Consider the following 12,773-nt stretch of genomic DNA (forward strand, 5'->3'; position numbering starts at 1 on the left):
TGGAGCGTCGGCCTGCGGACTGAAGGGTCCCAGGTTCGATTCCAGTCAGGGGCATGTACCTTGGTTGCGGGCACAACCCCAGTGGGGGGTGTGCAGGAGGCAGTTGATCGATGTTTCTCTCTCATTGATGTTTCTATCTCTCTCCCTTCCTCTCTGTGAAAAATCAATAAAATGTATTTTTTTAAAAATAAAAAATAAAAAAGGAAAGTGAGCTGTATTATTATTCGAAGTCTCTTCCAACCATGAGAGACTTTGCAGTACCTACTCTGTTTAAAAAGAAAGTCAGCCTTTAGTTTAAATAAATGAATTTATATCTGCAGTATTCTTTCACTTGCTTAATTCATCCTAATGTGTTTGTAACTTTCCAGAGTAGAAAGAAGTGTATAATATTGCAAGATTTGGACACTTATTTTGTAACAATTCTTGATAAGATTTCTGGAGTTGGTATAATTAACCTCCCTAACTATAAAGTAAACAAAATAACCAAGTTAGAAAAGCTGGCAGAAAATTTGTCTTTTATAAAAGACAAACTAAATAAACCCAGTTCATTGCATTTAGTGTTAAAGGTTTTTGGATGACCGTAGTATAAGAATATACTTGTATTTTAAAAGAAAATTATTCATTAAGTTGATGAGGAAAGATTGAATTGCATCTAGAACTGGGTTTAAGAAATCACATTCTCATTTACGCTGTGCCGTTAAGATTAGAAATTCCAATCCCAGTGTCTGGCAGCAGATGTCTTCATCTCACGCTGAGCTGGAAAGAAAGCCTACGAGAAGCTGATGTTGGCAGAGCCTCAGATAGGCTTGTAGCTATTGTGAATATAGAATAATTGTTCAGTTTTTACTGCTTCTGTGATTGCTTTAAACTGATTGAATAGATAGGAAATGGCTAAGTATAGCTAAAAAAAAGACTTTGCTTAGTACTTTATGAAGCATTTTAGCAAGAGGCAAAATAAAATGTTTCTTTTTATACTTGTTAAAAGTATTAGAGGAGAATGTACAAGAGAAATAAAGAAGAGTATGTATCCTTTGAAGATATTCTTTAATGCAGTAGTAGCAAGATTCTATTTACACGTGTTATGTAGTGTTGGTCAGACAGCTTTCATTCTGAAGTTTTGTTAGCTCTGTGCTATTGAATATCAATTCCGCCCCATACCTACCTGCTTTGCTCCTATTTTCTCAAAAAAGAGAGTGGAAAGGAGAAAGGAAGAGTGAGAGAGAGAAAAAAACATCAGTGTGAGAGAGAGACATTGATTGGTTGCTTCCCAGACTTGCCGGGGATAGAACCTGCAACCTAGGTACGTGTCCTTGACTGGGAATCGAACCCTCGACCCATCGGTGTGTGGGCTGACACTCTATCCACTGAGTCACATCGATTAGGGCAGTAATTTTTCTTTTTTGTTAGGTCAGTGTTTTTAGTTGATGATTTTTGAAAGTGTTGGATCTATCAAAGTATTAGAGCTATTGAAGAATCACTCATTTAAAAAGATTAATGTGGTTTGTGTTGCAATTTGATGTAAAATATTTTTTTAACTTGAATTGCTTTTATCTCACCTTTACCTCACAAAGATTGTAACTGAGGTTTTTTGTTTGAAAACCATGAAAAAGTTGGACTGAAAAGAAAACTTCCTGGAATTGCTTCATTGCTTTTAAGCAGGACACGTGGGTGCCTGTAGGACAGGTTTTCAGACAGGAATATATACAGGGACAAAGAAGGGAACATAAAATAGTTAAGTTAAAAAGAGAGAGCTCAGGTTGAAGAACTAATGGGATGGGAAAAAGCAGTGCCTATGTTGGAGAATGATACAGTCCCAGCAACAATAATTCTAAACTCCGTTTGTCTCACCACTGCCCTAGATTTTCTCTCACTTTAACTCTCTACTCTTGCTACATACGGAGTGGGATTTGTAGGAACTGAGGATTTATTTATGGACAGTCTGGGTTAGAATCATCAATGGTGATCTGATGAAAACACTATCCCTTTTACTGTCCTTTCATGGAACACCAGATGTGTATGTTTAGAAGGTCCCCTTTAAAGAATTGTCAGATGAGGGTAGGGGATAACAGAACAACCTGGGAACTATGGAAGAGATGAATTTCAAGGATTCCAATGGTTTCAGATAAAGATTTCCTCTGCTATCTGAAAGTATAGTGTTCCTATGAAATATTTTGTAGGCCGAACTGGTGTAAAGCAAAGAAGCAATTACCTTAGGACACATCTTGTTGCTAACAGATGCACAAAATAAATCAAGGTAAAGCACAGATGTTCACAGACATGGTTCAGAGCTATGGCAGTTGATGCTGAGCTGCTGAGTGTAGTTCCCGAGGAAGGAGGTTAGAGTGCCACTCCCCGCTCAGGTCTGCGCTGCCTCTGTAACGGCTCACTGCACAACAGACGCTGGGCTCTATATTCACTTACTGGCTTTTTCATAAAAGTGAAAATCCTCTTCAGATTTCTTTTGGCTAATGAAAACAGGTATTAATGTAAACATTTTGTAAAAGTAGAGTGGCATAAAGCAAACTTTAAAAAAGCTTTTATTTCTGCTCAGTCCCTATCCAAGAGTGCATCTTATATTAACTCTGGCTTTCTTGGCTCCTAGCTACTGCCTCTGCTGCCCCAAAATTAGAAACAGCAAGAGGATGTGCAGTCTTTTCATGTGTCTGCTTTGTTTAATATTTTTCTCTTACCAACAAAATTGGATACTTTAAAAGTACTGAATAGAACAAACTAAATATATTCATTTATGGAATGTTTCTATGATGCTTAATAGGGATTAGCTGTAGTGATTATTTAATTAGCATTATAAATTCCAGATTCATTACAAGGAAAAATAACTGCATTTGTTACATAGAAAAGAAACCCTGATTGAATTTTATATGCACACAGCAGCATGATTAACTCTTCAAAGCATTATTAAACAAAAAGCAAGGCACAGAAATTCCATTTACATAGAATTCAGAAATAGGCAAACTTAAGCACACAGAGAATGTAATATTATTAAGAAAAGTGAGAAAAAATGGTTAGCACAAGTCCGGATAGTGGCTATCTCTGGGGAGGAGGAAAGCTGTTATGACCAAGAAGGAGCAGGTAGTTGGGAAGGTGGTTTTGGGGATTATGGATGTTCTATTTCTTGGCCCAGCTGGTAGCTATGTGAGTGTTTATTTACTTCATAATAATTTATTAAACTGTACATTTGTATTATAAACACTTTTATGTGTATGGCTTATGTTTTATAATTTAAAAATGCTTTGAAAGAAGGAACAATATGGGAAAAACTAGAAAACTAATTTTTTTCTACATGTAGTCATGCTTTCCTTATCAAAGTGAGTACAAGTTGTTATAATTTAAAGAACATCAAATGGGGGAGGTAGTTATGTGTACAGTGCCAAACATATTTTTTGGTCTAGTCAGCAAATAACTAGAAAATATAACTTCCATTTTTTATAGTCAAATTATTTCATGGTCATTTTCTGAGAATAATGGCTTTTTGTATGATACTTTTTAAGTATCATTTTTATATAGACCAGTTAGGAAATTTGACTAGGGATCTCTGAATGATTAAATTCTTTGGTTTGATTTTGTATTCTGAGGATTTTTATTTGATTTTAATAACGAATAGCGCAGTGATTAGATTTCTATTTTTCCTAATTATAATGGATTTTTAAAAAATGTAGCATAGGCTGCAGATTAATCTTTATCTTCTATTTTTTGTTTTTACTAAAAATTCTTTTATATATATATATTATTGATTTTTTTTACAGAGAGGAAGGGAGAGGGATAGAGAGAGTCAAAAACATCGATGAGAGAGAAACATTGATCAACTGCCTCCTGCACACTCCCCACTGGGTATGTGCCCGCAACTGAGGTACATGCCCTTGACCGGAATCAAACCTGGGACCCTTGAGTCTGCAGGCCAACGCTCTATCTACTGAGCCAAACTGGTTAGGGTTTTATAAAAATTCTTAATCTATTTGCTTAAATGCTCTTTTTACACTTACTTAATGACTTTATTCTGATGAAATATAATTAACTTTGTTGGTTTTAATCTGTTCTTGAATAAAAGAAATACAATGCTGAAATTCAATCTCTTTTAATCACAAAACACCTATTTTAAAGAAATTAAAATTATAAACCTTACTAAGCTAGAAGTTAATAAGAAAGCTAGGCATTGAATGTCTTTCCTGTTGTCTTTTTAAACTTTTTGTTGTTGTTTAATTCAACTGTTTCTCTCTCCCTTAGTTTTACATTTTATAATTCAGCCATAAAATGTCTGGGCTTAGCAGATTATGGACTGTTTTTGTTTATTGTTGTTATTTGTTTTTTACAAACAAAGTCTATTCATAATGATTGAGGCAAGTTAACTTTAAGTCTTAAGTAGTATTAAATACCAACTTGAAAAAAAGAAATATGCCTCCTATTAATTTGTTTTTAGGACATTAAACATAAACATTACTGTGATCATGATTGCTGTATATTTGCCATTCTAAACATAATAATTAAAATAAAATTGTTTATTTCTTATAGAAATATTTGTTCAAAACATTGAACTGTATAATATATCATTATCACAGAAACAATATTTGGCAATCTAAATTATTTTGCTAAGGAATTCATTTAATTGTAATCACATTAATTGTTTTGATTTTAATGTTTTCCCTCTGCTTTTATGAAAAGTACATTGCTTAAAAAATTAAAAACAAGAACAAATTCCTAATTTGCTTTTTCATGCAGAGTTGTAAAAGATTTAGGAGCCAAATAACCATCAGTTATTTAAGAATTCTTTTGTTGCTTGCTGCACATGCAACGATGTTGTTCTTTCTTTGACACAGACCCAGACAAAGGCTGAGTGTAGCAAGGAAGCAAACAGCACTGCCTCCAGTAGTGGCCCCTGCCTGGCTCCAGGGTTTGTAAACAGAAACATCCTAGGCTCCAATGAGGCAGACAGCAGTTCCCTGTCTGTTCTGCGTTCAGGAAGCGCTTGCTTGTATAATCGGAGCCATTGCACGCAGGCATACATAGCAGTGTTTACATTTGGCTGAGTATTTAACTGAGAGAGCTAATAGGGAGGAAGGAGAGGGTTTATTAGAGCTAGGGGAACAAAACAATTTCAGACATAGTGTATATATAGCATATATGCAAAAAAAGAAAGAATTTTAAAAAGGAACAAAAAATAAAGAGTTTTCTGGTTAAAGGCCTCTTTTATTGCACACATATATGAATATACACTGAAATATTTTTTTCTGGCAGTTTTTCAGGGGTCTCATATTTTTAGACCATGTGACATATCCTGGAAAGTTTTCCATTTGAAATATTTAACCACTAGCATGTGTGTTTTTTTAAAAAAAATATGTTTAAAGATCTACTTAACACTTTTTCATCCTCCCTGTATATGAATTAATATTTCCTACTTCAGATTTTGGGTTAATGAATATTTTATGTAAAAGTTATGTTGCATTTTCTTTGTAAATTTGGGAATAAAAGTAAAGAGAATACTGAGGTTCAAGAAACATTAAAAGAGTTATACAGGATTTTGGGATTAGAAGGACCTTAAAGTCACCTAGCATAATCAACTTTAAAAAAATAGTTTAATAGGGGGGCAGGCAGTGGTGGGGAAGAAAAAAAAAGTAGTTTAATATGTTTTAATAGTGAAGTTATAGGAACAGCATAGAAGAAAAACATTAAAGACATCTAGTTGCATGTAGGAAAACTCAGGAAAAGTATAGTGAATGGACAGAATCGATGTTATGATAAAAATGCTACTTAGTTGCTGTCATTAAGAAATTTAATTGTTTTTAAAAATCCAGTTGTTGTCATTCTCTAGAAACATTTATGGGAGTGGGGGGAAGGATGGGGGTGGAGGGTGGGTTCCAGGTGCAGCTGGAGGTCAAAATTTTCTCCTATGCTTCTGCTGTATGCTTTGTGGTTTTGGTCTGCTGTCTGGGTAAAGCAACTCAGTATCTTGTTAGAAACAGGATAGGTCCACTTTGAGATAGGTCTGTGGTTACACAGTTGACCTTCCATATTCCTAGATTTTACATCTGCAGATTCAACCAACCATCGATCAAAAACAGTATTTTCTGTCTGCTGTTCTTGGAACACTCACTAATTGGATCATGTTATTCTTTTTAGCTACAAATGTATTTTTCCACATGAAGACGGCTATCGTATACTCTTAAATTTTCTCTTTTTGTATACCAGACACTTCCATTTTTCTCTACCCATCACATTTCAGTGTTCTCATACCTTCATGTCTTCTGGACATACTCCAGTTTGTGGACATCCATCCTAAAGGGTGTTTCTCTGGGCATGATCTGATTCATGGAAGGAACTAACACATAAAATGGTGTACCTGCTCATAATAGCCCTGTGATTTAGATATGTATGTTCCCTTCCTGCAAGTGAATAAACTTAGGCTCAGAGAGGTGAAGAAATTTTCTGAAGGTCATACAATAAGTGGAAGAACTGAGTTTTCTTTGTGTTTAAGATAATTGATTTCAGAGAGGGAGGGTAAGGGAGAGAAAGATAGAAACATCAATGATGAGAGAGAATCATTGATAGGCTGCCTCCTGCACACCCCCCAACCTCCCACTGGGGATTAAGCCTGCAACCTGGGCATGTGCCCTTGATCAGAATTGAACCCAGGACCCCTCAGTCCGCAGGCCAACACTATCCACTAAGCCAAACCGATGAGGGCGAAGAACTGAGTTTTAAGTCCAGTTCAGGTTTAACTACCAGCAAAGCCACACTCTCTTAATCATAATATTAATATTAGTAAACATAACTACTATTATTGCATAGATAATACATTCTCAACACTATACTGAGTACTCAGATTTCCATCTAAGCCACATAGAAGATTTGTGAGGTAGAGATTATTATTTTTACAAATGTGAGAATTGAATATCAGAAAAGTCAAATAACTTGCTAAAGGCCACTGAGAGAGTGGTGTAGAGTCAAGATTTAAACCCAAATGTGAGTCCAGCCGGAGTGGCTCAGTTGGTTGAGCATCTCCCCATGAGCCGAAGGTCACTGGTTTGATTCCTGAACAGGACCTCTGCCCAGGTTGTGGGTTCAGTCCCCAGTAGGGGGTGCTCAGGAGGCAACCAATAAATGTTTCTCTCTCACATTGATGTTTCTGTCTCTCTGTACCTCTCCCTTCCTCTCTCTAAAATCTTATTAGAAAAAGACACCAAATGTGATTCCAAGACTATTCTGTTAAATATACTCTTCTGTCTGTGCTGTTCCATGATGTAGTTAATCCATAGTAATAAAAGCATAATATGCTAATTAGACCAGACGTCCTTCCAGAAGACCTTTTGGACAAAGTCGGGGCTGCGAGGGAAGCCTGGGTCCTGGGTGCCAGAGGGAGGCTGGTGCTGGCAGCCGGGGGAAGGAAGGCCTACTCTTGCATGAATTTCGTGCATTGGGCCTCTAGTATTTAGGAATGTAACTAACAGGTATTTCAGTGTCCTAAATATATATAATCTTATAAAATAATCTGATGAAATATATACTTTTCAGTTATTAAAATTTATTAATTTTTTATTTCCTTTGATGCAAAAACATTGCAGATTCAACTATATAGTGATACAGTCTTTCTGTCACTATTTAACAAAATACTAAAAAAAAATAACTATATTTTTACATTAAAAATTTTTAAATTACATTTGACATTCACTATTATATTAGTTTTAGGTGTACAGCATAGTAGTTAGACATTTATATAACTTATGAAGTGATCCCCCAATAAGTCAGCTACCTACATGACACCATACTTAGCTATTATAATATTATTAACTATATTTCTTATGCTATATTTTAAATCACTGTGACTATTTTGTAACTGCCAATTTTTACTTATTTCCTTTACCATATTTTTGTTTTGTTAATCCTCACCTGAGGATGTTTTCCCAATGATTTTTTTTTAAAAAAATATACTTTATTAATTTTTTAGAGAGGAAGAGAGATAGAGAGTTAGAAACATCGATGAGAGAGAAACACCGATCAGCTGCCTCCTGCACACCTCCTACTGGGGATATGCCCGCAACCAAGGTGTACATGCCCTTGACCGGAATCGAACCTGGGACCTCTCAGTCCACAGACCGATGCTCTATCCACTGAGCCAAACCGGTTTCGGCTCCCAATGATTTTTAGAGAGAGTGGAAGGGATGGGGAGAGACAGAGAGAGAGAAACATTGATGTGAGACATATCGATTGGTTGCTTTCCGCATGCCTTGACCAAGGCCCGGGATCCAGCCTGCAACCAAGGTACATGCCCTTGACCGGAATCAAACCCGGGTCCCTTCAGTCCATGGGCCCAATGCTCTCTCCACTGAGCCAAATTGGCTAGGGCTCCATCACTATTTTAATCATCCCTCTCAAACCCCTCTTCCATCTGGCAACCATCATTTTTTTCTCAGTATTTGAGTTTATTTCTGTTTTGTTTATTTCGTTTTTTAGATTCCACTTATAAATGAAGTAACATGGTATTTGTCTTTGTCTGACTTATTTCCCTTAGCGTAATACCCTCTAGGTCCACCCACCTATCACAAATGGCAAGATTTCATCCTTTTTTTTTTAATGACCAAGTAATATTCTATTGTAAATATGTACATCTTCTTTAATGATAACTATATTTAAAATTTTTTTTTCTTTTAGGTCCACCTCATTCATTTAACCGAGATGAAACAATAATCATTGCTTTAGCATCAGTCTCTGTATTAGCTGTTTTGATAGTTGCCTTATGCTTCGGATACAGGATGCTGACAGGTAAAAATATAACTTCTTATTCTGTTGTTTATTAAACATGCCATTTAGTTGATACTTATTTTCTCCTTTTTAAAATCTTTATACTAAAAAACATTCTGTGGTACAGTAGCTCCCATTTTTCTCTCTTAACAATCCTTTTCCCTTTAGTGTTTATGAAAAGTTTCAAACATATACAAAATACTTATCACCCAATTGCAACAATTATCACATCTATACATCATCCATCTATAGCCCCACTCACTACACCTTTCTATGCCACTGGATTATTTTTAAAAAATCACATGCCATCTATGTATAAATACTTCAGTATTATTGCTGAAATAGAAGGACTTAAAATATATATAACCACAATACCGTTTCCAAATTTTAAAAAGTAACAGTAATTTCTCAGTATTATCAAATGTTCAGTTGTTTCTAATAAACTTTAGGTTCTATGAACTTTTAGGAAATCAGCACTCATTCATTTATTTGAATAACTAATAAAACTACCTTTAATGTCTTGGCAGTATTTTTGAAGGTTTTAAACTAGGTCTGTTACTGGAATCATCTTCCAGAATTCAGATTTCATGTTATTCATCACTTATCTTAATTTATAGATAATTCTTAGTTTACTAAATAGTTTTACACCCATTGACATTAGGTATAAGCCTTGCTGCCTACGCTTCTGTAGCTCTTCTTTTTAATGGTAATATAGTAAAAAGTATAGTAAAATCTTCACTTTAAGAGAAGCACACAGTAACTACTTCTGCCTATTCCTATAGGAGACCGTAAACAAGGTCTGCACAGTATGAACATGATGGAGGCAGCAGCATCAGAGCCTTCTCTTGACCTAGATAATCTGAAACTGTTGGAGGTAAGATTGCTCTTAGATTATGGACCATTCTTTTGCTCCCATATCTGAAACAGTGACTTTATTCACTCACTGAATCATTTGTTTATTTATTCAATAAGCATTTATTGAATATCAGTTTAGTGCCAAGACTATTCTAGGCACTGAGAATGTAGCTAAACAATATAGATAACCCTCTTGAGACTTACATTGTAGTGGGAGAGAGTCTATAAACAGGTAAACCAATGTATATTATTTCAAGTAATAGTAAGTGCTATGGAGAAAAATAAAATGGACAAGAAGGTTAGAAAGTTATGGAAAAGGGGTTATTAAAGAAAGTATACTTAGAAAGGAATTGACCTTTGAGTACAGACTTCAACAGAGTTTGGGAATAAGGATGTGAAATTCTGAGAAGTATGTGCCAGGCAAGGAATCCATATTAGATTCAAGTAAATATTCCTTGTCTGTGAATATATTATATATTTGTATAGGTTCATGGGACTATTATATAATCTATAGAACTTAATTTTTATTTGGCAATTTCTCAGAAGTTATGTTAAAAGTTAATTTTTTTTCTTTTAATTTCAGAGAGGAAGGGAGAGGGATAGAGAGATAGAAACATTAATGATGAAAGAGAATCATTGATCGGCTGCCTCCTGCACTACCCCACACTGGGGATCAAACCTGAAACCCGGGCATATGCCTTGACCAAGAATTGAACTGTGACCTGGTTCATAGGTCGGTGCTCAACCACTGAGCCATGCTGGCTGGACTATGTTAAAAGTTTTATCATTATGAATGTTTTATTCTTTATTAGGATAAATAAATAAACTATGATCCCCAAACCAGAGACTGTAATATAATAGATATATAAATCTGATCCTCAAACTACAGAGACTGTTAAATAGTAGACATGGTAGATTTGATAATGTAAAACTTTTTAAGAACCTTACATTTGGGAGAAAAATATAAAAACAAAGTTAAAAGCCAGGTACAAAAAAAGTATTTCAACACAGAAACAAAGAATTACTACAGAGCTAGTATAAGTCATATGAAGAAATAATTCATTAAAAAAATGGACAAAGAAATGAACTGTCAATTCACAAAATAAATGTGGCTAGTAAATGTATTATAATTAAATGTACAATTTACTACATTGGAAAAAAAAAACTTATTAAAAACCATAGGATTTTATCCTGGATTTAGCAAAAAGACACTCCCGAACATTGCTGATTTAACCAGGTATTGATAAACCTTTCTAAAGAACAGTCTGTTTGTTAAATTTTAACTTAGAAACAGTGAGTGAAATATAACAAATATCCTTAAATTAATGATAGTAAATCCCTAACCTATTTCAATAAAAAAGTGAGGCGCGTGTGGACACCTGCCCGGCCCCCGCCTGGGCGCAGCCTGGGGGCGGCCGTGGGGTCCAAAAAAAAAAAAAAGTGAGAGAAATCCCCAGAAGCCAAAAAATGAAGAGGACAGGTTGCATTTTGCTGGTTTGTTGTGCATTTAGTAACTTTTAATTTTATATCATGGGTATTGTGAATATGAATATGCTACAGACCCTATGTTCTTTAGATTCTTCTGAAGTGTGTTTACTTTCAATGTTTGTTTTAGTAGGCAGTTATCTTGGTTGGACACACTGCAAACTCTTAGACTGAAGCTCAAATCTCAGTTCAGTTACTTTGTCTCTAGCAGGAATTTGTCCCATGCATTCACTCCATTTCCCTTTCTCTGATTCTCCTTTCTGAAAATTTCCCTTCACTTTCCAGCAGCTGTGATTACCCCAAATTCTGTCCTCTGGTTCCTGGGGCCAGAAAGATTATAGATTTTCTATTCTGTTTTTAGCTCCAATGCACAGAGCTGACTGCAGCCTGCCCTCAGGCTAAAAGCTATAAAAGGGGGTAACTCGTGCCATTCCTTTCTTCTAAGTGTTGACTCCCCTCACCTATCTAACTCCTTTTCTTCATTCTCCAGCACTTTTAGTTTCTTTTTACATTTTTTTTCAGAGTTTCTTGTTGCTGTCTTTGGGAAGGCTGGGTCTAGTAGTTGCTTCCTGAGCCATATAAAATGTGGACTTGATTAGTTCCTTGTCAGTGGCATAATTTAACCTTTAAGCAATAGAGAACTGTGGCACACTTAGGGATGTACACTTTATTTAGTAAATTTGATTTTTCCATTGTGATTTGAATTAATACCTTGCTTGCTTCAAAAACAAATTTGCAGCTGATTGGCCGGGGTCGATATGGAGCAGTATATAAAGGTTCCTTAGATGAGCGTCCAGTTGCTGTAAAAATGTTTTCCTTCGCAAACCGTCAAAATTTTATCAATGAAAAGAACATTTACAGAGTGCCTTTGATGGAACATGACAACATTGCTCGCTTTATAGTTGGAGATGAAAGAGTCACTGCTGATGGACGCATGGAGTATTTGCTTGTGATGGAGTACTATCCCAATGTAAGTTCTTCATTCAAATAAACTGAGATTTATACAAGTAGTTAATCAGATATTCAGTAGAACATCGCTGGTTTGCAAACTAGTTTAAGGGTCTGCAATGAGAAAGGGATCTCACACAGAATGTGAATTAACTGTCACTAGTTAACTGTTCAGTACCCCCTTATCTCTCCATCCCTTCCCTTCCCCGACCCTCTCACCCTTCCACAAGACTTTCTTGATGAAGGAAGCAGTGCTTTGATTGACATTCATTCTGGTGCAAGCTCCATATCCCAGGCTGGTTGATAATTAATACCTTGTGGACGAGCACTTTGAGTAGCACTGGCACATACATATTTACAAAAATTTCCTATTCCCTATTTATAAAACATAACAATATAATTTGTATTTGTACTGATAAGAGATATAGTGTAAAGAAAGAGTCTAAAAGACTCATTTTCTATCTTAATTTGAAATTAAAGAAGTATTTAAAATGAAATAACTTCATAATTTTAAATATTGGAAAAATCAATATTGATCATGTTTAAATTCTTTTTTTTCTTTCTCTCTACCCAAGGAAATGTCTTACTCCTTCGAGATCCTGAAATGCCATAATTTATTAGATATCCATGGAATCCTAACCTATGCAAGTCCTTTATAAGACTTATAACTTATCTTCTAATCAAGTAAATTAATTGCAGTTTTTTTCTCTTTTTTTATTTTATTTTGTCTTCTA

General features: G+C 35.2%; 1 protein-coding gene across 2 annotated transcripts in view; it reads left to right on the plus strand.

Moving 5' to 3' along the window:
- BMPR2 (bone morphogenetic protein receptor type 2) overlaps positions 1–12,773 on the plus strand; it is a 114,447-nt gene that overhangs the window by 71,639 nt on the left and 30,035 nt on the right. For both annotated transcript variants that reach the window (XM_081096158.1, XM_081096159.1), the window contains exons 4-6: positions 8,662–8,772; positions 9,534–9,625; positions 11,831–12,061. In XM_081096158.1, the coding sequence (XP_080952284.1) occupies positions 8,662–8,772; positions 9,534–9,625; positions 11,831–12,061 (434 nt within the window). The remainder of the gene's footprint in view (positions 1–8,661; positions 8,773–9,533; positions 9,626–11,830; positions 12,062–12,773) is intronic.

Source organism: Myotis nattereri (genome assembly GCF_964212035.1).
Source record: "Myotis nattereri genome assembly, chromosome: 7".
In the NCBI taxonomy this organism is placed as follows: Eukaryota; Metazoa; Chordata; class Mammalia; order Chiroptera; family Vespertilionidae; genus Myotis; species Myotis nattereri.